This window comes from Podarcis melisellensis (genome assembly GCF_964234715.1).
Source record: "Podarcis melisellensis genome assembly, chromosome: 18".
Classification (NCBI taxonomy): Eukaryota; Metazoa; Chordata; class Lepidosauria; order Squamata; family Lacertidae; genus Podarcis; species Podarcis melisellensis.
Window position 1 is genome coordinate 13,007,020 of NC_138536.1, and position 27,787 is coordinate 13,034,806.

At 53.4% G+C, this 27,787-nt stretch overlaps 3 protein-coding genes across 5 annotated transcripts; 1 reads left to right on the top strand and 2 right to left on the bottom strand.

Annotated features, from left to right (window-relative positions):
• Nucleotides 1-223: 223 nt before the first annotated feature.
• Nucleotides 224-5,361, bottom strand: LOC309361098 (kelch-like protein 23). The gene is made up of 3 exons (XM_081896054.1): nt 3,707-5,361; nt 2,317-2,731; nt 224-614 (listed from the first exon to the last, which is right to left on the bottom strand). The coding sequence occupies exons 1-3, from the start codon at nt 4,617-4,619 to the stop codon at nt 302-304; spliced, it is 1,641 nt and encodes a 546-aa protein (XP_081752180.1). The 5' UTR covers nt 4,620-5,361; the 3' UTR covers nt 224-301.
• A 120-nt stretch (nt 5,362-5,481) lies between these two features.
• Nucleotides 5,482-9,780, bottom strand: LSM7 (LSM7 homolog, U6 small nuclear RNA and mRNA degradation associated). Its single transcript, XM_081896055.1, has 4 exons — nt 9,617-9,780; nt 8,597-8,687; nt 8,259-8,330; nt 5,482-6,262 (listed from the first exon to the last, which is right to left on the bottom strand). The coding sequence occupies exons 1-4, from the start codon at nt 9,638-9,640 to the stop codon at nt 6,120-6,122; spliced, it is 330 nt and encodes a 109-aa protein (XP_081752181.1). The 5' UTR covers nt 9,641-9,780; the 3' UTR covers nt 5,482-6,119.
• A 202-nt stretch (nt 9,781-9,982) lies between these two features.
• On the top strand, nt 9,983-27,261 carry SPPL2B (signal peptide peptidase like 2B). 3 transcript variants are annotated; one of them, XM_081896050.1, is made up of 16 exons: nt 9,983-10,188; nt 11,413-11,545; nt 13,253-13,372; nt 14,845-15,027; nt 18,757-18,846; nt 19,038-19,177; nt 19,756-19,898; nt 19,989-20,085; nt 21,500-21,616; nt 22,005-22,086; nt 22,289-22,363; nt 22,619-22,681; nt 23,165-23,264; nt 23,597-23,674; nt 24,651-24,811; nt 25,810-27,261. In XM_081896050.1, exons 3-16 carry the CDS (start codon nt 13,271-13,273, stop codon nt 26,119-26,121), a joined length of 1,743 nt encoding a protein of 580 aa, XP_081752176.1. In that variant the 5' UTR covers nt 9,983-10,188; nt 11,413-11,545; nt 13,253-13,270; the 3' UTR covers nt 26,122-27,261. The 3 variants fall into 3 exon arrangements, 2 of the variants coding, with proteins under 2 accessions (XP_081752176.1, XP_081752175.1); XR_014164346.1 differs by lacking the exon at nt 11,413-11,545 and having other exon boundaries at nt 24,651-24,886; nt 25,810-25,945; XM_081896049.1 differs by lacking the exon at nt 11,413-11,545.
• Nucleotides 27,262-27,787: the final 526 nt, after the last annotated feature.

A 27,787-nucleotide genomic window follows, 5' to 3' on the forward strand; every position in this document is an offset into this window, starting at 1 on the left:
TCCAGCTGTGCTTTCAGGCAAGGAAACAGAAGTTGGAGGGATTTGCTGCAAAATGACCCCCATGCAGCCCCCACCCCTACCTTTGCCCTGACACACCACACCTCTGCCATACAAAGAGGGGAGGCCCAGTCCCACCCGAGCCCCCTCTGCAGGAGCAGGCTATCTGCACTCCACTCCTGCGGTGGGCGAGGCTTCACCACAGATGGCTGGATACCCAAAGGAGAGAAAAAGAACAGGGCAGCCGACTTTTCCCGCTCTCCGTCTCCCCCACTGCTGCCTTGGAGGGTGTTGGCATACCACGTCATGCGCAAATGTCAAATTTCCGCACGGAGGCTGTTCCGTGGATGGGCAGCGGGCAGGGGAGCTTGCTGTCCACCTCCCGGCACATCTCCAGGTAAGGGTCCAAGAGAACCATGTTGGGGAGTGCAGTGTTGCCCTGTCTCTGCGCCAGGAGATAGATCCTGCCATTGGCTGCGCTGCCCCCTGTGAAGAACCGTCGCGCCAGGCACTCCTCCTCCACCGGTGTCCACTCTCCCGAGTCCACATCAAAGCGGAAGGCGCCCCCTCCCACGGTGTAGATGGCCCCATTCAGAGCCACAACGCAGAGGTCATACCTGGGGATGGAGAGGAGAGAGCATCAGGCAGGTGCCTACACCTCAGGAGGCATGGGGAGGTGACCGCCAGGGGGCAGCTGATCCCAAGGCAGATCTTCCTTCTCCTCCTCCTGTTCCTGACGCAAATCTTCCCCTGCCTCTGGTGGGGAGTGGGGTGTGTGCCATTTGGGGAGATGCCTCAGGTGCCCAGATGTTTTGTGCAAAGCAGCTCTGGACATCCCTCAGCCTAGGCAGTCGCGAGTTTACTGCTGCATTTAGAAGGAGACTGGCCTCCCTTTGGGAATGGGGAGGAAGAGCCAAATTTGATGGAGAAATGGGGGAATGGACAGTGTGAGGGATGATTGGCAAATCTGCAGACGGACAGCAGGTGCCTCCAAGTTCTGAAGGTGCACCGTGGCTCAGAAGAGGCCATCTTGGCCCAGGGTCAAGGGGGGGAGGCTGTCACAATCAGGGTGAAAGCCCCAAAGCGCAGGCGCCCATTGCAGGTCTCTGGGGTAGAGGCAGGTGAGGAAGGCATCAGCGAGAGGACAACAACTGCAGAGTTTGATTATTTTCTGTTCAATTATTTTGGTTATCTTAACATTTTCTATTTCGATTATTAAAGTTAAGATTTTTCTTTTGAATTTTCAAATTGCCAGAAGGAAGCATACCAGGTACCATCCAACCACCTGAGGGGCTCTGCTCTGGATTTGTGGAGGGTTATGAAGATATTCCACGTATTGCATTCAGAGAGCTGAAAATACAGCACAGTGCTACCTCGGGTTAAGAACTTAATTCATTCCGGAGGTCCGTTCTTAGCCTGATACTGTTTTTAACCTGAAGCACCACTTTAGCTAATGGGACCTCCCTGCTGCCACTGCGCCGCCGCTGCACGATTTCTGTTCTCAACCTGAAGCAAAGTTCTTAACCCGAGGTAATATTTCTGGGTTAGCGGGGTCTGTAACCTGAAGTGTATGTAACCTGAGGTAGCACTGTAAAGCCAATATTTTCCCCACCTGACAACCAAGGGGCCTCTTTGGTTTCAGATATGAGTACGTGGATAGATAAGTTTAAACATGAGCAACCACAGCTGCGAGGGGACCATGAAAATTTGTGTCCTGGGCTTTTTGGACTTGTCTACCCCATTTACTAGGGACACGGGTGGCGCTGTGGGTTATACCACAGAGCCTAGGACTTGCTGATCAGAAGGTTTTGCTGGCCACATGACCCGGAAGCTGTACGCCGGCTCCCTCGGCCAGTAAAGCGAGATGAGTGCCACAACCCCAGAGTCGGTCACGACTGGACCTAATGGTCAGGGGTCCCTTTACCTTTACCCCATTTACTATCTGAAAACAAAACGGCGCATTGGTTGCCAGATGTGAATTATTTTCCAGATCTCCTGCCCCATTAACAACACAGTGGAGGATGAGGACCAGAGTTTTCCTTTCCAATGGGCTTCCTTCCCAGGAGGACGAGCTCCACCGGCCCCTCACTTCTCTCTACAGCATGTGCAGAAATTGCCTGCTTGTCTGTTGGATCCCCTCTTGGTCATGTCCGCTCTGCCCACCAAAGCCTGTCTTCACACGCAGAAGCCTAGGAGAAGGTTCTAGGAGCCACAGGTGGGAGCTGAGTGCGGGGGTGGGACCCAAGGTGGACACACTACTCCAGAAGGAGCAGGATGTGCCCCACACCTCTAACATCCCAATCTCCATAGCCGCCTCACCTAGGGAGAGGCGAGAAGGAGACCACATCCCAGATGTCCGTTTCCACGTCCAGCCGCTGGACAGCATGGCAGACATCTCCATTCTCATGCAGGCCACAGACGACGTAGACACGAGTCCCCACACTAACCGCCCCAGCCCTCTCCACGGGGTGGGCCAGGGGGCTGGTGCTCTCCCAGGAAGAGTCTGTGGGCGCCAGGCGCTCCACCTCAGGCGTGACAGCCCCCTCCTCAGTGCTGCCACCCATCACATAGAGGTGGAAGCCCACCCCCACAGCACAGTGGCTGTGGCGTGCCGTCTTCATGGCCGGGCCATCCAGCCAGTTGTCATCCCAGCTGTTGTAGATCAGCACCCAGCCCACGCTGCACCAGGAGAACTCCTCGCGGAAGTAGCCGCCCGTCACAAAGAGGAAGTTGCCTGTGGAGAGAGCGCAAGAGATGCCGTTTCCCCTTCCACCATGGACCCACCACACAGAGGCTTCGCTTCCACTGCACATTGCCTCCTGATGAAAGCAAAGCAGTTCGTCTCCAAGGGGTGATATTTCACATCCTGCATTTGTTTTGGTGTGAAGCAAAAGCAACAAGGATGAGGTGGGGACAACCAACTGCTTACATAGAACTGGGGGACAATGGCTATTTCTGCCCCCATTTCCACTGGGGTTCCCTGATGCCCCAAAGAGGTATGAGACAGGGCGAATTGAGGCTGAAGTTTGGAGTTTGGAGACTTCTGCCTTTTAGCATTTTGTTGGAAGCCACCCAGAGTGGCCGGGGTAACCCAGTTACAGGAGCATCATCATTATCGTTATTATTATTTCTGGGTCTAAACTGTTTCTGGTGCAACGGGACACTGCCACAGAAACCAGAGCACACAGAAATGTCGTTTACCTCCCTGTCACAGTGGTACCCATTTACTGTATCTACTTGCACCAGCATGCTTTTGAACTGCTAGGTTGGCAGGAGCTGGGACAGAGCAACAGGACCCCATCACAGGGATTTGAAATGCTGACCTTCTGATTGGCAAGCCCAAGAGGCTGAGTGGTTTAGACCGCAGCACCACCCACATCAGGCAAGGCCATGGCACAGCAGTACACTTTGTAGAAGCTTCTCCCCCCCCCCCAGGCTTCTTGCAAAGCAGGAAGCAATTCTAAAGAAAAGGGAACCTCTGAGCATGTGCAGGGTGCAGCCAAACCTCCTGGCACCAGGTAGCCACAGCTGGCACTCTCTCCCACCTAGCACTCCACTAGACGCAAACTTCAAGGTGGTACCCTCTGCCCGCCCACACCAACCCAGAGGGCACCAAAGCAGAGAGCAGACTCTCAATGCCATGGGGAAAATGCCAGCCACCTGCAGGCTGGCTCGCACTCTGTGCATGCTCAGAAGCCAGAAGAGTTACCGATGGCAGCCACAGCATACTGGGTGAGGTTCTTGCGCCGGAGGGGCGCCCGGGTCTGCCACACCTCCGTCTTCGGTTGGAATTGGAAAAGCTCCTGCTGCTCTTGGTCGTGTTTGCCAGCCAGGACAAAGAGGACCTCATGGCTGCGCCCCACACAAGGTGAGAGGCCTGCCTGTCTCCAGCTGGCAGGCAGGCAAGCATCCAGCTTTTGCAGCAGCCGTCCCGAGGTGTCCTGCCCTGGGGGGCTCTTGCATCGCCGCACCAGCCGCTCCAGGAAGGGCAGGCTCAGGAAGGGTCCGCGGATGAGGCCTGCCAGCTCCAGGAAGACTGCTTCCCGCCCAGCAGGGTCGGCAGTTGCCCACTGCAGCAGCGCCTCAAAGGCTGCCTCCTCGCGGCTCACAAAGAGATCGTCGCTCCGCAGCAGCACCCGCAGCGTCTCTGCAGGGGCCTCCATGAACTCCTCGCCGGAAGCCACTTCGGCCCAGTGTGAGAGCACCACAGAGAGTGCAGCCGCCTGCAGGTGGGCGCAGGAGAAGCATTGCGCATAGGCCAGGAAACCAAGGCAGTTGGAGACGTGCAGCTCCCTCTCCAGAAATGCCTCACAGAGCCGCTTGGCGCAGTCCAGCTGCAGGAAGTCAGCTGCCTCCAGCAGCTCTGTGACATTGTTGCGGCCAAGGAGGAGGCTGCCCGTCTGTGTGAAGGCCAGCAGGGCCTGGAAGGCAGTGGGGTCCAGGCCCTGGATCCGGATCCGAGGGGCTGTGCGCTCTCGTGTGCCTCCAAAGAACATGGCTTCGAAGTAGCGACTGTAGCGGGCCAAGGCCCAGCGCTCGACAGGGAACTGCCTGTCGCCCACCTCCAGGACCACGTGGCCACCTGACTGGGCCCCAGAAGACGCCCCCTCCAGGCCAGCCATGTTCACTGGGTGCAAGCAGGCCACACTTTGGGCTGCGCAGGAGGGCTTTGGCCAGGCAGCCAAGACGGATATAGCAGCAACTCAGCCCCTAATAATAGATCCCTCCCTTTTGGCTCCCTCAGCTGCCCAGGCAGCTAATGAGGCATCGTCAGGATGTAAGAAGAGCTGCTGGATCAGGCAAAGCCCAACGTCCCTCTTTCCCTGCTGGGACCAAGAGAGACTGCCTCTGCACCTGGGGGTTCCACAAGAATGTTTGAAGAGTGTGGCTGCCAGACCATGTCACAGGCGCCCCAAAGAACCTAGGGATCCTCTGAAACTGGATATTCCACAGCAGCATTGGAAAAGCCTGGCTGCTGGATCAGGTCCATCTATCCCAGCCTCCTCTTCTCGTAGTGGCCAATCAGGTGGGAAACCCGTAAGCAGGATCCAAGCAAGAGAGCAGCTCTCCCCTTCTGTGATTTCCAGCAACTGGTATTCAGAAGCATTGCTGCCTTGTCTGGATTCCTGGGGTTCTTAGGGAAACTTGATCACTGCAAAGACAGGAGGCTGGGCTAGATGGGCCTGATCCAGCAGGCTCTTCGGACGTTTTCATTCCTGGGGTACACACTCACTCCTCGTAGGTCTCCTTGCTGTGCTACTGACGTCTGCAACTAAAGAAGCCAAGTAAAGGGAAGTGCTGCTTAAGCAGAGAATGAAGTAGTTGCTACATTTTCATTGTGGCTGCACGTCAGGCATCTACACTCAATTCAAAGAGATTGGTGATAGGTTAAAGATGGCTCCCATCCTCTCCCAAATAAACTTGCTTTGTCGTTCCGAGTTTTGATATCACATTTCAAAGTAGAAGCGTTTAACAAATTCTAGGTCAGTTTTGGATAGCTTTTTATTCATGGATTTTCAGGAATTCTCCTAAAAAGGAAAGAGTCACTGCCTGGAAATTAAGAGGAGTTGGACACAGGTGTCATTACAGTTCTTGACATTTGGCAAAGCGCTTGACCCCTCCTGGGCAGACAACCATCCTGGGGAAAGGAAGGCAGACACCATTAACCCAAAGGGGAAATGGGCAGTCCCCTCCAAAGTTCTGAGAACAGAACAGCAAGCCAATGTAGGAACAGCTGTGGCCTTTGCCAAAGAGGTAAAAGGAACAACAACAAAAAACCTCATCTTCCTGTGTAATATTTTACATAAACACAGCACGCTATTTCAGTGGCTCTAGACTGGAGTGAAAAGTTCACAGCAAAACAAGGTTATTTTCTGAAATAGTTTTCAGGGCATCTCCTGACAAAACGCCTTCTTCCTTGTGAGACACAGTGTCAAAATGGGGGGGGGGGAAATAACTAAAACGCAGTAACAACCACCTTACATAAGTTAACAAGGTCCTTTGCCAGTATAAACATAGCATACAAAAATATGTTCCCCTTGCAGGAAAGTCCATTCTTGTCAGCGGGGGCTGGCCCTCCGAGTCCTCTCAAGATTTTAGCTGCAGAAAGAGCCCAGAGTGGCTTAGCCGTCTTGCTGCTGAATGAAGGGGTTGGGAATGGCTTCCATCCCATCCTGGGGACAGATGAGGACCACCGAGGTCCCTCGGCAGACCACCAGTCCCAGCTGACGGGTGTCTTCTGTGAGCTTGTATTGGTCATCTGGATCTGCAAAGGAAAAAGCCCAGAAATAGCTACAACACTGGGTCCTACCAGCTATCCTGCTCTCAAGCCCTGGGGGTGCTTTTCTGCACCAAAGTCCGCGTCTGGAACTCAGACCCGTGGCAGCCAGAGACAGGAGCTGAGGCTCAACATCCCTCAGCAAGACAAGGGCCCCCTGGGATCAGCTGTGGCAGCAGCGCTAGGCTGTATCCCACTCAGAACTACAGAAATTACTGGGCCCAAGCCAGCTGTGCCCTTGAATCTCAGTGGGTCTACTCTGAGTAGGAGCAGGTGGAGAACAGAACAACCTGTGACTGGACAGGTCTCCTTGATGATTGTTAGCCATGGGTGATACACAGAACCAGCCCAGTTAGTTGGGAGCCTTTGTTCTCCTGTCTGTTGGCGCATCTAGTTGGCCATTACAGAAAAGGGGGAGCAGGACCATGGCCTGATCCTGCAGAGGATGGGGAAAATTCATGGAGAAGAGCCCGCTCCTTTCCTGTCACCTGCTTGCTGTGGGGGGTGTTAGAATTCCTGCTCCATGGTTGCAGTCATGGGATTGTTGTCTATCACATGACAGTGTGTTTTGACTCTACAGAGTGGGAAGTGATGAAGACAGGATGCTTGTGTTACTGTGTTCTGTGAAGTGGGACTATTGTCCTTTGTTCTTTTCTCTTTGCTGTCTGATGCTAGAGAAAGAGGGAGCCATGTTGCAATGCTCCGTGTGTGTTTATATGTACCGTATTTTTCCCTCTATAACACGCAGATTTTTTCTCCTAAAAAGGAAGGGGAAATGTCTGTGCGTGTTATTGAGCGAATGTGTGGTCCCTGGAGCCGAAAAATCAGGCAAAAATCAAATCGCGATTCACGGAGAAGGGAAACCTGAAAAGAGGAAGCGGCTGCTTTCCTGCATTCTGCCTCAGGGTCTTACTGCCCACCCTCCTCTGTTTCGTTGCTGTGTTTGCTGAAATGGAACAAAGAGCAGGGAAAGCCCCTCCCCTCCAGGCAAGCAGAGGGGAAAGCAGAGTGTTGTTCCTTCTAATTCCTCTCTGTGCTCCGGTGCTGCTGGTGGAGAGGGAGGGAGAGGGGGGGGAGGGAGGGAGAGAGAGATATGGCTGGCTTGGGTGGGGGGAAACTTTTGCCTTTCTTTCCTCCCTCCCGTTAAATCCCTCTCCTGCATTCTTAGCCAGCTGCTTCTCTGCACACCCCTCTCATGTCCCTTCTTTGTTTTTCCTTCGCTCCCCACTTAAAATGTGGTTACAAAGCATAGATCCACATGGATCCTCAGGATCTTTGCATTGGGTCACCCCAAATTCACCATCAGATCACATAGCATGTCCATGGCTACAGCCTGCCCCCCCCAAATCACGCACCCACTGTTGCCTGGGGCTGCAATGGTGCAAAAACGTGGTTAAAAAGCATGGATCCACATGGATCCTCAGGATCTTTGCATTGGGTCACCCCAAATTCACCATCAGATCACATAGCATGTCCATGGCTACAGCCTGCACCAGAAAAATCACGCACCCACTGTTGCCTGGGGCTGCAATGGTGCAAAAATGTGGTTGCAAAGCATGGATCCACAGGAATTCTCAGGATTTTTGCATTGGGTCACCCCAAATTCACCATCAGATCACATGTCTGTGGCCACAGCATGAAGCACAAAAATGATACATCCACTGTTTCATTCAGAATGTTTTTTCCCTTGTTTTCCTCCTCTAAAAACGATGTGCGTGTTATGGTCAGGTGCGTGTTATAGAGTGAAAAATATGGTAAATAAATTAGATTAGCCAACATGCTGAATTGCTGAGGTCTGTCCCGCATATGCTGCAATAACTCTGCGGATCCATAAGTGTGCCAATGTCTGTTGGCATCGGTCGCTGTGATGTTTGGGCTGAAGAAAGCTTATGAAGCTCTCGAATGATCAACCAGGAGGGAGGGAACATGCCAGTCGGGTGTAGGCTGAACTCCTGACAGGGGGGTCATGGGGTCTTAAACACACCTCTCATATACTCAATGGTCCCATCCAGCACCAGGTTTAGAAGGGGGTCAAATCCTTTCAAGACACCGCTAGCTGTGGGAAAACAAGGAAAAACAGTCAGGAGCCGTCGGGAACCACGCCAAGGCTGAACGCAGAAAGCTGTGGTGTTACAGTTACATTCTGCATATTACAGTGGTGATTCCCTAGCAAGCAGGATTATGCCAGGGACGAAGCACACCAGCAATATAATCTGGCCGCAAAGGAGAACAGATCCGTCCTCAGACCTAAATCATGAAGAGGTGGTGACAGGCACAGTGTCGGGTCCCCAATAGCAGAGGTGCTATGGAGACTCTGCTTACCTTCCCGACCACCCTGGAATTTCACACGGATGGTTTTATCAATGTACTTAGACAGATCCAATATACTTTCTTTCTTCTTCTTCTCTTTGTCCTAAATCAAGGTGGGAGAAATGGGGGCTCAGGTGAACTCAGTTTCCAGCTTGTTTTAATGTAAATTGGGGGAATCAAATAGTCATCATTTTAGCCCACTGAGGGCTCAGGTTTAACCCCCTCCCCATGGCATCGCCGGGTCGGGCTGCGAATGCTCCCTGCTTAAAATGCTGGAGGGCAGCTGCCAGTCAACAGTACTGAGCTAGCTGGGACAGAGGAAGCGGGTGTTCATCAGGACTGGCCAGCCAGTGAGTGGGGCCAGAGCCGAAGCCAACACTTTCTGATTTCCTCCCCGTCCTCCTTGCCACATTGTGCCAGGGCCAAAAGCCTTCCTGCACTGGGCCATTTCTCATCCTGCCTGCCTTGGGAAACTCCCACCAAGTGGGTGCACCAAAGGGAGGAGGCCCAGGCCAGAGACGCCTCTGCACTTGCCTCCTCCTGACCTTCCAACAACCCTGCCGGCTTTGCCCAGCTGCTCTGAACACAGGAGGAGTCCAGGGTGCTCAGACTGGAGAGCCACTGGCCACATGGGAAAGGCCGGTCTGCTGCTGCTCCAGAGGCTTAGGCAGGACTTCCTGGGAGGTTCTCAAGGAGAGTCTGGATCTGGGCGCCTCTCAGCGTTTCTTCAGCTGCTGGCTCTATTCCGCCTGCGTCCTCGCTGGCCGGCAGCGGCTCTTCCAAGGGCCCGAGAGGCGAGCGACGCGGGATCTCCAGCCCCCGGGCCTCGGCCTGCGACACCTGCTCTTCCCCCGCACGAGGAGATGAGCCGCGATGGAGCCTCCCGCTTCAGGCGCAGCCTATCCGGCCGCTGGATGATGGCGGGCCTCGCCTGCATGACGTCAGCGCCTCATTCGCCCACCTGGTCGTTGCGCCGCCTGCATAAATCTGCATACATTCCCTCTCCCCCCCCATCCCCTCCGCTCTACTCACCGCCATCTTGCTCTCCACAGGCATCCCGCTTCCGCGCCACTTCCGCCCGCTTTCAAAGAGGCCCCGCCTCACCGCTCCTCCAATGGTAGCGGCAAGAAAGCAACCCGCGAGCCCCGCCTCTTCCTGCCGGCGCTGTCTTGCCGCTCTAGACCTCGGGCTCCCGACTCCACTCCTTTGTCGCCCTAAGAGCGAGAGGGAGGCGGGGATTTCGATTGCCTATTTCCGTCCCAGACCGGAAGTGCATCCCGCCGCGAGCGGAGACCGGGCTGGAGCGAGCGGCCCTGAGGGCGCCAAGTTACCTTTCGGCGCTTTTTAAACGTCCCTGTCTATAACGTGGTTGTGTGACTCTCCGCTCCCGCCATCCCTATGCGCCCAGAGAAAGAGAGCGCGGCTTCCTTTCCGGGTTGCTGGGTAACCGGGCGCTCACTTCCGGTGTGTACCGGAAGCAGAACCTCCTCCCTCCCCTCTCGCCCCCCCCCGGGTTCCAGGGAGGACAAAAGGCGGCGATGGCGGCGGCGGCTTCTCTGGGGCGGAGAGCCCTGCTCGGGTCGTGGCTGCTCCTGGCGGTCCAGGTGAGGCGGAGGAAGAGGAGGCTCTTCTCATGCAGAGGGCGGGGCTCCTCCTCTCCAGTCCTCCCTCGGGTCGGAGAGGCGGGGTTGGGGCTCGGCTCTTCGGCGGCCCTTCTTCCACAGTGGGAGGCGGGGCTTCTTCCCGGGGGGGGCGTCTCAGTTGCCCCCTCCGCGAAATGGGCCGAGGCCCCGCCCCAGAGGCGTAGGAAGCGGGCCATTTCCACCTGGGGCGCTAGGGACCCCCGAGGGTCTTGCAGCCCAACCCCCTGCAAGGCAGGAATCTCTTGGCCCGGGATCCCGAGATTGGCTTCGCATGCTGCACCACTTCCCTTGGAGCAAAGCGGAGCGCTAGTCCTCTAGCAGCTAGCTAATGCACAAGGCGGCTTAGAAAGCCAAGTTTCTTAGAGCCTGGTGCTGATAACGGCAAGGTTGCAGGTTTGATCCCCGCTTCGACAGCGTCATATTCCTGTGCTGCAGAGGGTTGGACTAGATGATCCTCAGGGTCCCTTGCAACTCCATGAAAACAGTTGTGCAGGAAGCTGGTTTGCTGTGCTCAGTCTTTGGGTGTGGAGCCAAGGCGCTCTGCCCTGCTGAGCTGCAGGACCTTTCCCTTTGAAACAAAGAGGGCTGCTAGTCCCCAGCTCAGCATCACCTCCACACAGGCTGGCAGCCAATGGCTCTCCAGGAAGGACTGATTCTGGATCCTGCATGCACAGCAAACATGCCATCATTGGGATGCAGCCCTTCCCTGCTGTTGGTGACGTAGCTTTTGAGGTTTGAGGGTCATTTTTGGTTAGGTCCCCAGCAGTAATGGGCTTAGGAGTTGCTGTGTGGAAAAGTCTGCTGGCAAATGCTTTGACCAGAAGGGAGGGAAGTGTGAAACATATTCAGAGACAGATAGGTAGCCGTGTTGGTCTGCCATAGTCAAAACAAAAAAAAATTCCTTCCAGTAGCACCTTAAGGACCAACTAAGTTAGTTCTTGGTATGAGCTTTCGTGTGCATGCACACTTCTTCAGATACACTTCAGATACACAGATACAGAAGTGTATCTGAAGAAGTGTGCATGCACACGAAAGCTCATACCAAGAACTAACTTAGTTGGTCTTTAAGGTGCTACTGGAAGGAAATTTTTTTTGTTTTTCATATTCAGAGAGAGAGAGAGAAATAGGACACAGTGCTTGGGTGTTGGCAAGTGTATGAACTGACTTGCTGCCCCAATGATGCAGGTTGGCCTGTGCCCTGTGCCTTGGTGATGGTGCTGCTGCTTCTGTCACAGCCTCAGTGCACTAGGAAGAGGTCTGCAGGGTCAGCCCAAATGGGTTGCTCAGCCCACAAATCTTGTTTCTGCGCTGGCAGAAGGTGAACACAGCCACTTTCTCCAGGAGACGCCCCAGGGAGGCTCCTTGGGCAAGGAGAGAACCTATTTTTGTCCCTTGCCCTCTTACTTAATAATTTATTAAAACTATATACCGTTGTTTCATAAACTTATACCACAGCGGTTTGTGACAATATAAATGGAACCAAATAGCATCAAAGAAAGTTAAAAACTAGATAAAAGCAAAAATAAAAACACCTAATCTTTGTCTTGGTGGGGGAAGACACTCTGTTTAAAATTGTTGTTCCTGCGAATTGTTAGCTAGCCTAGTGGCCCTCCTGGGTCATGAGAACGCTGCCATGGCCACCCATCCTGGATACACCTTCCCAGGAAAGGTGGTGGTGGGACTTAATCTTGTGGGGGATGCTTGGGGGGAAAGCTGGCCTTTTTGCTGCAATGAACTTAATTTGCCTTTTTGCATTTAGCAACTGGTAGGGATCCCCCATCCAGCTGTTTGGGGGTGCCAGCATGTGCCAGTGACTGCCCTCACCTGTAGCTAAACAGCCTCTTCTGCAAAACAAAAACCTCATTCAGGACATTCAAAGTCCTTTGCAGCTGCTGTTGTGACCCTCTTGGCAAGTAGATACTCTGCTAGGGTGAGGAGAGAACTGGTGATATCCCGACTGGCGCCAGGTAAGGTGTGGTCAAAGAACTGAGCCGCCTCAAAGAATCTCAGGAGAGAAGGGTGTGATAGCAACCACCACAAGTCACGCATCCCAAAGGGCCCCCTCCCCCCCCCCCGGTTGTTGGAGAGCAGGCAGTGGGTGGAGTATTGAAGCCCCCTGAGAGACAGGATCGTGCACCTCGGGTGCAGTGGCTGCAGAAACGGCATGCCTTGGAAGACCCCAGCGGGATGGGGCCTTGCCCTCAAGGGATTCCCTGCAGCATCCAGCTCTGGAAAGCCAGGCTTTGTCGCTTGTGGTGCTTTTGGGAGTGACTTTCTGACTCTCCCTTCCTCCAGATGGAGACGAAGACCTGAGCCCTCTAATCTTACACCCACAGCAGTTGAGTGGCTGGTTCTTCCCTAGTGAAGGAGAGATAGATTCCCAGCCCAAGTTGCCAACTCTGGTCACGATGTCCTTGCACGCCCCCCTGTTGGCTGACGGGGGGTCTGCTCATGAATCCTGGTGGACAGCAGTGTGGGAAGTTTCAAAAGCATCCTGCATCCAGATCGTGTGGGCACCTGGGAGCCTGCAAAGTTGACGGGAAGTTGGAGTGATGTGCAACACCCTGTCGCTTTCCTCTTGCTGCCTAGTTCTGGCCCCTTTTGGGTTTTCATTCAGTCCTGTGCAGAGAGTTTTCTCCCTCGTAACACTAGGACTTGTGGGCCTCCCATGAAGCTGAACGTTGGAAAATTCAGGCAGGTGAAAGACAGGACTTATTCACACCATCTGTAGAACTCCCTTACCTAGGAGGTAGTGATGGCCACCAAACTTAGATGACCTTGAAAGAGGATTAGACAAATTCATGGAGGAGAATAAGGTTATAAATGGCTGTTAGCCAACCTCCGGGGTTGGAGGCAGAAATGCTTCTTCATCCCAGTTGCTGGAAGCCACAAAAGAGGGCTCTTGTGGGAAAAGAGGGAATCTTGCTTGCCTTTGGCCTTTGGAGGCTTTTCTTTCATTCTTATGGGAGGGGAGCCGGATGCTGCCGGAGTGATGGGAAGCAAGTCTTCTCCCTCTGTTTTCCAGGTCTCCTGTGAGTTTGGCATGGTCCGCGTCTTCTCCGAGAAGGGGAGTTCCAAGGGGAAGGACTACTGCATTCTCTTCAACTCCCAATGGGCTCATCTGCCCCATGACCTGGGCAAGGCGGTGAGTGGCTCCTGCGGCACCTCAGCTGGCAGGGTGGCACCTGCCCTGCTTATCATCACTGTTTACATCTCTAGCCCATCCTTGGTCAAGTTAATGATTAGTCACAGAAAGTCATAGAAGCACAGAGTTGGGAGGGACTGTAAGAGTCATCTAGTCCAGAGGTTTTCAACCTTTTTGAGTCCACAGTTCCCTTGACCAACTATATTCTTTCTGCAGCACCCCTCGTGGGGCTCAGGAGCCCAGTTGTGTCACCCCTTGCCTGCTGAGCGGGCAACCTCTCACCCTTTATCAAACACCCTCCTTTATGGAGTGTTCCCTCAGCCCCCTCTGCTCGGGAGTCCTCTGGGCAGAAACAGCTGCCGCCCCTGGTCTCTGAGCTGCCCCCCCCGCCCCACAAGGAAGCACCCGCTAGCCAGCCCCAGAGGCACCATTCACCTGGGGAACTTGTTGCCAGAGCTGCTGCAGCAAACAGCTGTCCAATTTTTGGGAGACGGGGATGCAAAAGGGCATCATAGGAAGGAGGAAAGGGCACCCCAGGGTGCCACAGCACACAGGTTGAAAGCCAGCCCCTCGAGGTCCCTTCCAACTCGGTAACTCTGAGATTAAGAGTCATATGCAGTGCCACACATAACTTTGAAAACCTTTTGTGTGTTTGTGTAAACGTATTATTATTTCATTTTGTCAGAGAACAATTATAACAAGAGACGAAAATTGAAAGGTGAGAAACCAAACTACAAAGCAGCCACGCAGGATGAGTCCCATTGCCCACGGGTTAAAGTAACAAAGTCCAAGTGAAGACTATCACAATGTTATCAGATTATTAAGCCTAGTACAAGATTTGCATGGCTGGGGATGAGGGTTGCCTTGAAAATGATGGTTCCATTGTACATGCATAATAAAGGAATGCCAAATCATATTGAAAGTGTCTGAAGATGCTAGTCCTCACTGAAATCTCAAATTACACGTGATATACCAGAGAGGTGCCAAGCACATAGTGTAAGAGTTAGGATTGTTTTCCATTAAGTTGCAATGACAATTTGATCTGCCAAAATCCTATATGGGACCAATTCTTCTGACAATCTATCATAAAAACAGTTCAGTAGCATTAATTTTGGACAAAAAACAGTAGTGATCATTTCGGTCAAATTCAATTTCTCCCTTGCAGATCTTGGCACATGTGCTTCCTGATGTGGCAGGAGCTGGTCCTTCTAGGATTGGGCTCCTAAGTCATTTAGGAGTTTGTAGGCTAGCACCAACTCCATGAATCAGAGCACCCTCCCCTTGGGCCTCAGCTGGCGCCTGCTTCGTGACCGTTTTGGCCCTGGGGTGAAACACCTTTCTTTGCTCAGGCCTGTTGGAGCTGCTTTGTTGCATTCTGAGCTTCCTTTGTTGTTCCTCTGAAGGCGAGGAGCAGCTTAGAGGGCTCCATTTTCCTCTCCTCGTGTTTTCCTCTTCCTCCTTTCCTCCTCCAGTCTCTGCTGCAGCTGCAGGACCAGACGGTCTCTGTCCTGTGTGCTCCTTCAGACGTTCCCGACGGCGGCTTCAGCAGCACCATCCCCATGGTCATGCGGGGCAACTGCACCTTCTATGAGAAAGTCCGGCTGGCCCAGATCAACGGGGCAAGGGGGCTGCTGATCGTCAGTCGAGAGAGGCTGGTGAGTCCCCAGGGAGGGGAGGGGAGAGAAGGCGACACTTCTTCCTGCTGCCAGCCTGGCGGGAATTAGGGCATTCTTTCCACCTTTTCCCCTAATGGGGCACCCATTTCTTCTTCTTCTTCTTCTTCTTCTTCTTCTTCTTCTTCTTCTTCTTCTTCTTCTTCTTTGTACCAGCCCATCTGGTTGAGTTTCCCCAGCCACTCTGGGCGGATCCCAACCAATAAAACATTAAAATCTTCCCGATACAGGGCTGCCTTCAGATGTTGTGTAGTTATCTCCTTGACATCTGACAGGAGGGTGTTCTACAGGGTGGGCGCCACAACTCAGTCGGCCCTCTGCCTGGCTCCCCGTTGTTGTTGTTGTTTAGTCGTTTAGTCGTGTCCGACTCTTCGTGACCCCCTGGACCAGAGCATGCCAGGCACTTCTGTCTTCCAGTGCCTCCCGCAATTTGGTCAAACTCATGCTGGTAGCTTCGCGAAACTATCCAACCACTGGCTTCCCGTGGCTTCACTTAATTGCAGTGAGGGAACCCCCAGAAGATCTCAGTGTCTGGGCTGGATGATGGGGGTGGAGATACTCCTTCAGGTCTACAGGGCTGAGGCCACTTAGGGCTTGAAAGGTCAGCACCTACACTTTGAATTGTGCTCAGAATCTACTCAAGCACCCTCTTACTTCCGTGCCTCAGATGAGAGCAAAGGCAGCAGCTTTCCTTCTGCCCTTCTCACCTCCCCTGCCCAGTCAGGTTGCAATTGCATATATATATATATATATATATATATATATATATATATATATATATATATATATATATATATATATATATATTATTGGTAAATGCAATACTCACAAACACAAAACAAACCTATTATACATACAGCTACTTAATACCTAAAAAAGAAAACAATTAAACATACAATAACAAAAAAATCAACTTAAATTACAAAATAAACTAAACATGAATACATAAATCTTGACTCCCCTCCACCCGTGTGTGATTTCCTTTATTTCTTTTCTTCTTTTCGCTGTGCTATCAGTATTATTTTTAACTACCTCATCTTATATCCATTTCTTCTTTGTCCTTTACTCTATAAATTTCATTCATTGTGTATTGATATATTTATACCAGAATTATACCAGAACTCCTTCACACAGATCCACTCATCTATCAGTTTTTGATCTGACTGTCCTCTTATCACTGCTGTAAGTCTTGCCAGTTCTATGTATTCACAAAATTTTATTTGCCATTCTCTTATTGAGGTTTTTTTTTCTTCCTTCAAATTATTTGCTATAATAATTCTGGCAGCAGCAGTTGCATATAAGAAAACTTTTTTCCTAGCAGCAGGAATGTCAGTCAATATAATTCCCAAGAGGAAGGCCTCTGTTTTTTTATTACATGATATTTTAAGCATTTTTAAAAATTTCTCTTGGATGTTACTCCAAAATTGTTTGATATACATGTAATCCCACCACATATGATACATTGTTCCTATTTCTGTTTCCATCTCCAGCACAAATTAGATTTTGATTTATAAATTTTTGCCAATTTGACCGGAGTTACCGTATTTTTTGCCCTATAGGATGCACTTTCCCCCCTCCAAAAATGAAGGGGAAATGTGTGTGCGTCCTATGGGGCGAATGCAGGCTTTCGCTGAAGCCTGGAGAGCGAGAGGGGTCGGTGCGCACCGACCCCTCTCACTCTCCAGGCTTCAGGAAGCTATCTGCAAGCCTTGTGAGCCCGCAGGAGTTCCCGCGGGCTTGCAAGGCTTGCGGATAGCAGCCTGTTCTGGGGGCTGGGAAATAATTTATTTTTATTCATTTCCCCCTCAAAAAACGAGGTGTGCCCTATGGGCCAGTGCGCCCTATAGGGTGAAAAATACGGTAAATATCACTGATACATCATTTTCATTATATTTTCTCTGATTGTGAAGCAAGCTGTGAATTTGATGTCATTTCTCCATAATTTCTCCCATTGGTCTAATCGGATCCTGTGGCCTTTGTCTCTGGCCCACTTAATCATAACTTCCTTCATCTCTTCATCTTTTAATTCCCATTCTAATGACAAATTGTATATTTTATATACCTTTTTGGATTTTTTTTAGTAATTCTGTTTGTAATTTTGATTATTCTTTGCCAAATCCAATGATTTTATCCTTCTTGAATAGGTGATCAATCTGGTAGTATTGTAGCCATGTGTTACAATACTGGCTGAGGGCTTCATAAAAACCAGGTATGAAGGCTTTACCTGCATCCCATATTGTTTCTTTTTATTACCTGAGGAGAGAAATTCCTGGACTAGTTTCTTATTTTCTGAAGCCCTTCTTCAGGTTGCATCTCCCATCCCTGGCCTGGCAGGCATTCTGCCCCCTCCTGGGCATTCAGTTAGAAATCATAGAATCCTAGAGTTGGAAGAGACCACAAGGGCCATCGAGTCCAACCCCCTGCCAAGCAGGAAACACCATCAGAGCACTCCTGACATATGGTTGTCAAGCCTCTGCTTAAAGACCTCCAAAGAAGGAGACTCCACCACACTCCTTGGCAGCAAATTCCACTGTCAAACAGCTCTTACTGTCAGGAAGTTCTTCCTAATGTTGAGGTGGACTCTTCTTTCTTGTAGTTTGGATCCATTGCTCTGTGTCTGCTTCTCTGGAGCAGCAGAAAACAACCCTCCTCTATGTGACATCCTTTTATATATTTGAACATGGCTATCATATCACCCCTTAACCTCCTCTTCTCCAGGCTAAACATGCCCAGCTCCCTTAGCCGTTCCTCATAAGGCATCGTTTCCAGGCCTTTGACCATTTTGGTTGCCCTCCTCTGGACACGTTCCAGTTTGTCAGTGTCCTTCTTGAGCTGTGGTGCCCAGAACTGGACACAGTACTCCAGGTGAGGTCTGACCAGAGCAGAATACAGTGGCACTATTACTTCCCTTGATCTGGATGCTATACTCCTATTGATGCAGCCCAGAATTGCATCAGCTTTTTTAGCTGCCGCGTCACACTGTTGGCTCATGTCAAGTTTGTGGTCAACCAAGACTCCTAGATCCTTTTCACATGTACTGCTCTCAAGCCAGGTGTCACCCATCTTGTATTTGTGCCTCTCATTTTTTTGGCCCAAGTGCAATACTTTACATTTCTTCCTGTTAAAATTCATCTTGTTTGTTTTGGCCCAGTTCTCTAATCTGTCAAGGTCGTTTTGAAGTGTGATCCTGTCCTCTGGGGTGTTAGCCACCCCTCCCAGTTTGGTGTCATCTGCAAATTTGATCAGGATGCCCTTGAGTCCATCATCCAAGTCGTTGATAAAGATGTTGAATAGAGTTCCATCTCTGCCTTGTCCTTGGCTGTGTGGTTCTACTCATCTGACTTTCCTTTTTAATTTTCTTCGCTTTCTGCATGACGTCCCTTCTTCTGAGATTAATGTCCCCCTTCAAAATCTTTTCTGAACAATTAAGAGTTCTAAGGAAGCCGTTCATCTCCTCTTCTGGGGCTGGGAGGCGCCCTCCCCCCTCCTGCTGCTGCTCTTGTGATGCGTTTTGCCCCCAAATGCACAGCAGCCATTGATGCGCTAGGCTGGGGATGAGTCATGTGAGCTGGGTGGCCTGGGGTAAACAGAGGAGGATTGGGGCCTGCATGCACTTCTGAGTTTGACACACCATTTGGCTTTGGGGATGGGCAGGCTGGGAGGGTAGGGCGTGTGGGGCATCACTTTGTTCTTCCCCCTCATTCCCTCCAGGTCCCGCCGGCCGGCAACCGCAGTCAGTATGAGGAGATTGACATCCCAGTGGCTCTGCTGAGCTACGCGGACATGCTGGATATTGGCAGGGTGAGACCCCATCTGCGTTCCCAGTCAGGGTCACAGGGGCATTGGGGGCAGCACTGCTTTTGGGGCCCCCAAGGCCAGTCACACACTGGCATTTCCTGGAGGACATCCTGTTCCCCGGAGGGTAGCTTTTTCCTGGGGCAACTCTTTTTTAGGGTCAGCTGAGCTCCCTTCTCTCTCTCCCTCTTCCTCAGAGCTTTGGGCCCTCGGTCAAGGTGGCCATGTATGCCCCCAACGAGCCAGTCCTGGACTACAACATGGTGATCATCTTCGTGATGGCTGTGGGGACGGTGGCCGTCGGAGGCTACTGGGCAGGGAGCAGGGATGTCAAGAAGTGAGTTGGGGCAGGGGACCAGTAGAAGCCCCTGAGGGTCATCCAGCCCAGCTCCCTGCAGTGCCATGGGGCTCATCCTGCATTCTTGGCTGTTCAGAGCTGCTCTCTCTGGAATCAAAACATGGGAGACCTCTGAAGAAGCTGCCACCTGCTAAGTCCAAGGCACCAGCCCCTGGGAATACATAGAAGGTGTTTGGTGAGGTCGAGGCAGCACAGGATCCAGGATTCGTAGGATTCCTTGCATCCATGCACAATCATTGAGCTCTTGGAGGGAGTCACTGCTAGGTGTTCCTCTCATGACTTCTCAAATAGCCTGATAGGTTGCCTCCTCCATGCGTTTCCCATGAAGCCATTGGCTAACATCCATATCTCATGGCTGCAAATGATTTCGTGAAGCGTGGAGACAGGCCCTGCTTTGCTGGGAGGGAGGGGAGAGAGGCCGGCAGCCCTGAGCATCATTTTAGGGTTGCTGAGCCCTCGTAGGATGCCTCCCCTCTTGTCGGTTGGCCTCTCCATGAGTGGTGCAGTACCAGCAAGCGTCTCCAGCCTCGGATGACCTCGTCTTGTCGCCCTTGCAGGCGGTACATGAAGCACAAACGGGATGACGGAGTGGAGAAGCACGAGGACGAGACAGTGGACGTCACCCCCATCATGATCTGCGTCTTTGTGGTCATGTGCTGCTCAATGCTCGTCCTGCTCTATTACTTCTACGACCACCTAGGTACTTGCACTGGCTTCTCGGTGCTGTTCAGCCTCTCTCCAGCCCCTTGTCTTCATTCATCTTTTCTTGTCCCCTTTCCCCCCCCTGCAGTGTATGCCATCATTGGGATTTTCTGCCTGGCGGCTTCCATCGGCCTCTACAGCTGCCTCTCCCCGTTTGTCCGAAGGTTTCCTCTGGGGAAATGCAGGTAGAAGGCAGAAGACAGTCTTGCTTTGCCACCTTTGGCTAAGTGGCCCTGGCACATGAAGCTTGCGGGGGCCAGTGGACTGGGTTCAAATCCTGCCTGGCCATAACCCCCCCCCCCCCGTGGAAAGAATCAAGTTATCAGAGCATGAATGCTAGTGGGGGGGCTGGACAGAACCCCAAACCCTCCTCCTTTGGGACTTGGGAGCAGCTGTGCTTTATCCTTCCCTGATATATTTTTATTTTCCTGACTGCAAAATATTAATGTGTGTGGGCTGTTGGTTTTTGTTGCTGCTGGTCTTGTTTAGCAGCCAGTATCTAGGAAACAAGCTCTGAATTCTTAAATGCATTAGATGGGCAAGACGTGGATCTCTTGCTCCTCCTTGTACATGTGGGGCAGGGCGGGATCCCCTCTTCCGTGGCTCTCTGGGCTCCCTCCCGACTCAGCTGACTCATCTGGACAAGAAAAGGGATCTTGTTCCACTGAAAGGTCCTCACTTCCACTGCAGAAAGATGAAAGCAATGAAAGACAGTGCCTCATCAGATCTCGCCCCTGGCAATCAGGCAGAAAACCCACCCTCTGCGTTTTGCAAGTGCACAAATGCCCTTTCCAAGAGCCGTTGACTTGTGGGGTTTTGAATCGGTGCAAAGCAGGTCTGGCTGTTTTTGCTTCCTTCTGCGGGGATCTCTGAGATCTTTTTGCCTTTTTCTTGCACAGGTCAGACAAAGAGAGTGGTGAGGGCTGTTCTGAGCTACGTAGAAGAGCTGAAAGTCCTGCCCCGGGACAAAAAATGAAGGGCATGAACCCTGAGCGCAGCCATTTATTATTATTTATTAAATGCGTGTATTGCCCTATATCTGCAGACGTCAGAGCTGTGCCCTGTTTGTGGGGGCTCCTGGATTTGGCCCCCAACCCCTTTTCCCTTGGTTTTCAAAAGCCTCCACACCAAGCGTGGGGGGAGGGGGGGTTGAGTGAGTGGCACTGAGCAACTTAAGAGGAAGGAAGGTTGTCTTTTTTAAGCATCCCTGAGCCCATAGAATAGAAAAAAATAGTCTATCTGCTGAGTTTGGTGACCTTGGCTTGGTGACCTTGACTGACAGCAGCTCCCGGGCCGTGCCCTCGGGCAGGGAAGGCTTTTCCCCAGCACCTCCTCCCCTGGAGACTCTGCCCGTGGGCATGGAGCACCTGCTTGGCATGCAGAAGGTGCCAGGCTCCCCAGTAGTAGCATCTCCAACTCAGGCTGAGCAAAGACTCCTTCCCTGGAGACCTGCTGCTGCCAGCCTGTGGGGGCTGATCTGCGCTCGATGGAGCAGGCTTGACTCTGCGTCAGGCAGCTCCCTGGGGTGGAGGCTCCAAGAGGTCCCTCTCCCACTTGCCAAGTGGGGTGCAGGCCTCTCACCCCGCCTCTTGTCCTCAGGGTCCCCGACAACAACCTGCCCTACTTCCACAAGCGCCCCCAAGTGCGCATGTTGTTCCTGGCTGTCTTCTGCGTCGCCGTCAGCCTGGTCTGGGGCATCTTCCGCAATGAGGACCAGTAAGTGATTCGGTGCTTTTCGTGCTCTCCCCTTGGTGGGGGGGGCACCTGTCCCTTCGAAGAGCCCCTTGCTCCCTCCACATGCTATTTTGCACCCCTCAGCTGCATCAGTTGCTCCAGAAAGCAACTTCCTCCTCTGCTCTTCCCCTTCTCCAGCTCTGCAGTGTCCTCTTGGGCACAGGGCGAAATGGGACGTGTCTCAGGGCGGAGGGCATGTCCAGAACCCCCCACCCCAGCTGGCCATGGGGACTCTTTCTTGAGAAGAAGTGAGATGGGGGGAGGAAGGGCGACCGGAGAGAACCCAAGGGGGTTGACCCTTCTCCCTCGGCTGTTGGAGGGGGTAGGGCTATTTGCCCTCTGCCCTGAGCCATGGCCATTCCTCCCCCAGGTGGGCCTGGATTCTGCAGGACGCCCTGGGAGTTGCCTTCTGCCTTTACATGCTCAAGACCATCCGCTTGCCCACCTTCAAGGTAAGGCCTTGGGGGGGGGAGCTTGGGGGGGGGCTCATCCCCAGGACGGTGGGGAGGGAGGCTGACATGGGCCTGAGGCTACCTCTCAATGTACTCTGCGACTCAAGAGCCAGAAGAAAGCCAACCTGGGTGAGGGGGGGAGGCAGAATCAACAGTGAGCCTCTGGGAATGACACCCCTCCCTTTTCCCTCCTGCCCCCCAGGGCTGCACGCTGCTCCTCCTGGTCCTCTTTGTCTATGACGTCTTCTTCGTTTTCATCACGCCATACTTGACGAAGGTGCATAATTGGCCTGACAGGGTGGGCATTGCAAATGGGGGTGCAGGGCTGATCGGGAGGAGTCAGAGTTGGGCTGGGTCTTTCCGCTGGGGCCATCGGAAGCCCCTTACCGATTCTCCGATGGGGATTCTTTCCCCAGAGAGGCTCGCCTGATACCCTCATTGCATGTCTTCAGGCACCAGGCAAAAACATTCCTCTTCCCCCAGGCCTCTTTCTTTTTTTGTCCTCTTGCCGCTCCTCACATTTTCCTTCCAGACAGGAGAGAGCATCATGGTGGAAGTGGCTGCTGGCCCGACAGACTCCGCCACTCACGAAAAGGTGAGGGGCTGCCAGAGTGTCCCGGGTTTTGGTAGGGGGAGATGGCCTCTTCCTGGTGGACAAAATGGAGGCGATGCAGGATGAGCCTGGGAGAAGCCCAGGGGTCGGGGGGTCATGGTCCAAACACGTAGTGGGTCCAGGATATCCCCACCCCGTCGGATCTGGGCCAGAATGGCCCAGAGACTCCTCAGCCGTGAGGGAAGAGGTGTCGGGAAGCCCCCCTGGAGAGCAGGCAGGTTCAGTTTTGGGTTCTGGTCAGGCCTGAGAAGAGACACTTCTGGGGTTCCTCCATCTTTCTCCTTGGGTGCAGGGTGCTTTCCCCTGTGGGGCTTTAGGTTGTGCCATCCCCTGTCGCCCCCTCCTTGCCTCAAATGCCAGATACCCTCCTCTGTGGGGCAAGGGCTTGTGGGAGCTTTGGCCCCGTTTGGGACAGCAGAGGGGCTACTTGTTGACCTGGATGGATGGACCCCCTTCCCCCGGCAGCTTCCGATGGTGCTGAAGGTGCCCCGACTCAACTTCTCTCCGCTGGCACTGTGTGACCGACCCTTCTCCCTCCTGGGATTCGGGGACATTCTGGTTCCAGGTAGGCCCTCCTCTCTTCCCACCTTGCTGGGGGGCGAGGTGGCTTTGGGACTGAGCCCCCGCTCGGCCTGCAGAAGGCAAAGAAGAGCCCCTCAGCTTGGCCCTAAGCGAAGGACTGGCAGAGGAGAGGGCAGGGTCCCTTGGGGCTGGTCCAGTGGGGATGCAGCTCAAGGGAACAGCTGCCCCTAGAGGCAGTCTACCTTTGAGGGCCAGGGCAGAGGGACACAGCCTCCCTGCTGCCCCACTTGGAGGATGCTGGGGGGGGCCTCCAGGGAGTGTCCCTGCCTTGTCACTCCTTCCCTTGCCTCAGGCTCCCTCCTCTTTCCTCCCCAGGGCTCCTGGTAGCCTACTGCCATCGCTTTGACATCCAGGTCCAGTCCTCCCGGGTCTATTTTGTCGCTTGCACCATTGGTATGTCTGGCTCCCCCCCCCCCCATCCTTGCCAACACCTGCCTCCTCCTCCACCGTTGGGAAACCCAGCAGTCCCTTCTTCTTACCTCTCGCCCCACCCTGGACTGGCGGAGTTCATTTATGTGCCACATTCCTGCCATGAGCTGTGCTGAAAGCAGCAGCTGTGCAGAGCCTCAAACTGCAGAGCCTGCCAGTAAATTCAGCGACAGCGACGCCTTTCAGCTCTTGTCCTGAGAAGTGGCTCTCTTGTGGTTGGATCAGGTCCCTTGGGAGCCCTCTGGGTGCAGCCCATCTCCACGTGTGCAACAGGATTGACAGTGTTAGTGCAGTCTGGAAAGGATCCCTGCATTGTTTTGCCCCTAGCAGCAAGTTTTCTCCCAGCAACAGGGTTCCCATAGCATCAGACTTCTTCATTAGGCTCTGAAGGAGAGAAGGGTGGTGACTGTTATAGGCTGGGTGATAATTGATATAACATCCAAAATCAGCATGACATTCTTCTCGTGATATCGGTTCCATAATTTTTGACCTGGCAATATATCACAAATCATGATGTGGGTGTATGCATAGCATAGCTATGCATAAAATCCTGATGGGGGAAAAACTGTAAAGCCAGTTGAAGCCTCTCCGTAGCTCCATCCTCATTTCAGACATCATAACACATCAGTCTGCCACAATACTTAGCTGGTGATATATCACAAAACTGAAAGCCAAATATTGCCCAGCCCTAACTGCTCCTCTGCCCAGATGGCTGAAGAGCAGAGAGGAGGAACGATTCTCTGTGCTGAGTTTTCCTGCCTTTTCCATTATAATTTATTATGTTCCATAAATCCTTGAAGCAGAGCTGGAAGGGGCAGAGGTGTTTATTCCCATGTGAGAATTTACCCACAGATGAGATGAGAAAGACAGGGGGGCACTTTCTGGGTGACTGCCAGCTGAAAAGGAGCCCCCGCCTTCTCTCCCCTGTCTCCCACTGCAGCCTACGGCCTGGGCCTCCTGGTGACATTTGTGGCGCTCGCTCTGATGCAGAAGGGGCAGCCGGCGCTGCTGTACCTGGTGCCGTCCACACTCCTCACCAGCTTCGTGGTGGCGCTCTGGCGCAAGGAGCTGCCCATGTTCTGGACGGGCAGCGGATTTGCGGTGAATACCACTTTGATATGAGTCTCCTCCAGAAAAGGCCAGTGTTAGGATAAAAGCCCCCTAACTAGAATTAAAGTTGAGTAAAACTCTTGTTGGCATTATCCTCCACCCCCCAAAAGGGAGTTTTTTGGAAGTGGCTTTTGCAGACCTCCCTCCTCCCCCAAAAGGAGGCCACCATTCATGGCTGGGGGTGAGGGAGGATGGCACATGGGGGGGGGGGCAGAGAAACCACAGATGGTCAGCTTTCTTCCCCACATGTTGTGATTCCTGCATTGCATGCAGTTGGACTAGACGACCCTCAGGGTCCCTTTCCAGCTCCACAGTTCTTCTCCGTCACTCGGGCGGGGGGCAGAGGGGTGCCGTCTTGGAAAGGGGCAAGAGGCGTTCATGGGTGTTGCTGGATCAGGCCTGAGGGCTCCCCCTGAGCCCAGCTGGACGCCCCCAAGGGAAGCCCGCAAGCAGGAGCCCTTCCGCCTTCCAGAGTCCAGCTGCCTCTGTAGTGCCACCGCCCAGGGCTCCCATGTGGGGAGAGTTGCTGCCGTCACACGGGGGGAGGGGGGCTTCCTCTGGGGGGTGGGACTGAATGCTCAGCTGGGTGGGCCTGGGGCAGGATCCAGCTACTGGACTCCTCAGATGCCCTCAAAAGGCTGGTGTCAGGCTTGGAAGTGGAGATGGGGCTGGCCTGGGTGAACTGCATGAGCTCAGGCCTATCCTGGCAGCCGCCCTGGTTCCATTTGGGCCAGTCTAGAGGGGAGCTGGACACTCCTGGGTGTCCTGGGCTGGATAAGGGGAGCATCTGTACAAAAGCACGGCTGTAGTTTGTAGTTACCCTTCTCTCTCTCTCTCTCTCTCTCTCTCTCTCTCTCTCTCTCTCTCTCCCTCTCCCTCTCCCTCTCCCTCTCCCTCTCCCTCTCCCTCTCCCTCTCCCTCTCCCTCTCCCTCTCCCTTCCCTCCCCCCTCCCCCCTCCCTTGTAATGTGGGGCTGCTCCTGCTTATAGAAAGACCTACTTCAGCCCCCCTTGGTGATCTCCCCAGTCAGCTGCCCTGCGGCCCCCAAGGAGGAGGCTTCTCCGTCGTCTCGCCCAGAAGCCAAGGACCAACCAGCCACCCCGACTCCCGTGGAAGAGATGGTCGGTGGCGGCAGCCCCGCGGACGACGGAGGAGAGGCGCCTGGCTCTGCCCCCTTCCTGGGAGAGGAGCAGGAGGAGGCGGTAGCTGCACAAACTGAGCCCACAGAGGCTTCCCCACAGCCGCCCCATATAGAAGAGCCTGGCGCTTGGGAGGACGGGATCAAGAGCCCCTCTGACTAGGAGACCCCTTTCGCCCCCATCCCTCCCTCCCTCCCTTCCCCATCACAGACTAACTTGAGACTAACTATGAGACGGACTCTGCCGCCTTTCGCACCCAGCACCGATGCGCACCACGTCCCTTTGGCCATCGAGCGCCGGGAAACTGCGTGCGAAGAAGAGGACAGGCGCTTCTCTTCTGGCATCCCCCCTTCCCCAAATATGGTGCTTAATGAAGGTCCCGGTTAGAATTTCAGCGATAGTTTAAAAGCAAAATAGCAGACGCCTTTCCCTTCCTGTTTCATGATGCTGGGATAGTATTCAGATAACTTTTCCTAGGGAAACATAGGCAGTATTTTGAGCTTGGGGGGGGGCGGATTGTGCTGGCGTTGCTTTAGGATCACTGGGTGGTGAAGAGAGGAGGGGACCCCCACCCCGCTTCCTGCTTCTTTTCTGGCCGTGTCTGGGCTGGATTCTGTTGCTTCCAAAAGAGCTTCTCCCCCCCCCCCGCAAGGATTTCTGCCATTCGCTTTGCTTCATTTGCCCTCCCATCGCACACTTTGGCTGCAAAGGCGCCAAGGAGCAAAGGCCACTGGGAAGGGTCTGCTCCACCTTCCTTTGGGGGCACCACCTCAGAGCTTGTGCTGTGGGGGGCGCTGGTTCGCTCTGGAGCTGCTCTGGGAATCTTCTGCGTGGGACACCCCCCTCTCCCACCTTTGGCAACAGGGCAGCCCAGCCCTGGGGGAGGAGGGGGCTGATCCTGTGTGGACACCCCCTCCCTCCTATCTGGGTCTCTTGGGGGGGGCCTTTCCCCTCTGTGGGTCTTTCTGTGTATCTCCCCCCTCCTATTATATCGCGTTGCGTGTTGTTGGTGACCCTTTTTTTGTTTTCTGGACTCAGACACATCAGCTCTGCCACATCTCCCGGCTTCTGCAGAGCACATCTCGGGGGGGGGGGCTGCAGCCACCACCTCCCCCTTCCTGGGTCTGGAGGGGGGGCTTCCTTCCCCTCCCCTTTTGCTTGTGCAGAATGATGGACGCTTGTCTTAGACACTGCAGGATTATGCCTTAATTTAAGCCATTTTATAAATAACGTATATGGGACTTTTATTTTACAAAAGCCGGTTGGGAGAATAAACTTGACAAAGCATCAGTCGTGGACACAGTCCGGGCTCTGGAGTCTGTTTGTTCACCCCCTCCATCCCATCTGGGGGTCTTCTGGTTCTTGAAGCTCCTCTCAGCATCTCCTAGGGAGGTGGAGGGGGTAGTCTAGGCTGCTGGGACACCCCCAGGCGCCACACAGGCAGAGGCCCCCTCTCCTGTGTCAGGCAGGGAGGGGACGTTGGCTTCTGCAAATGGGAGGGGGGTGGAGTTTCCCCACAAGTGCAAGTGGTCTTAGTGTGTTGGCCTTTGGCCCACTCAATTCCCCCCTGCCTTGACTGGCAAAGGGGAGCTGCATCTTTTATTTTAACTGTTGGCCAAATTTGTCTATTGACCTGTACCTGTAGATCGCAGGGCTGTTCACAATATAAAATTGCCATTTAAACAAACAAAGTACAGAATAGAAATGAGAACAAAGACAACCTAATAATCCCTGGAAGTCACAGGAGAGCAGTGGCTCTGATCCTGCTGGCAGGGTTCCCATTGAAGCACCTGGTCGGCCGCTGGGTGAGGCAGGACCCCCCTTGGCC

Coding starts and splice junctions, on each gene's coding strand:
- SPPL2B (XM_081896049.1), top strand. CDS start 10,123: ATGGCGGCGGCGGCTTCTCTGGGGCGGAGAGCCCTGCTCGGGTCGTGG. Junction 20,086..21,499: donor TTTCCTCTGGGGAAATGCAG/GTAGAAGGCAGA, acceptor TCTTGTCCTCAG/GGTCCCCGACAACAACCTGC. Junction 22,682..23,164: donor ACTCCGCCACTCACGAAAAG/GTGAGGGGCTGC, acceptor TTCCCCCGGCAG/CTTCCGATGGTGCTGAAGGT.
- LOC309361098 (XM_081896054.1), bottom strand. CDS start 4,619: ATGGCTGGCCTGGAGGGGGCGTCTTCTGGGGCCCAGTCAGGTGGCCAC. Junction 2,732..3,706: donor GTATGCTGTGGCTGCCATCG/GTAACTCTTCTG, acceptor CTCTCTCCACAG/GCAACTTCCTCTTTGTGACG. Junction 615..2,316: donor TCCTTCTCGCCTCTCCCTAG/GTGAGGCGGCTA, acceptor CTCCATCCCCAG/GTATGACCTCTGCGTTGTGG.
- LSM7 (XM_081896055.1), bottom strand. CDS start 9,640: ATGCCTGTGGAGAGCAAGATGGCG. Junction 8,688..9,616: donor CTGTGGAGAGCAAGATGGCG/GTGAGTAGAGCG, acceptor ACCTTGATTTAG/GACAAAGAGAAGAAGAAGAA. Junction 8,331..8,596: donor ATTCCAGGGTGGTCGGGAAG/GTAAGCAGAGTC, acceptor GTTTTCCCACAG/CTAGCGGTGTCTTGAAAGGA.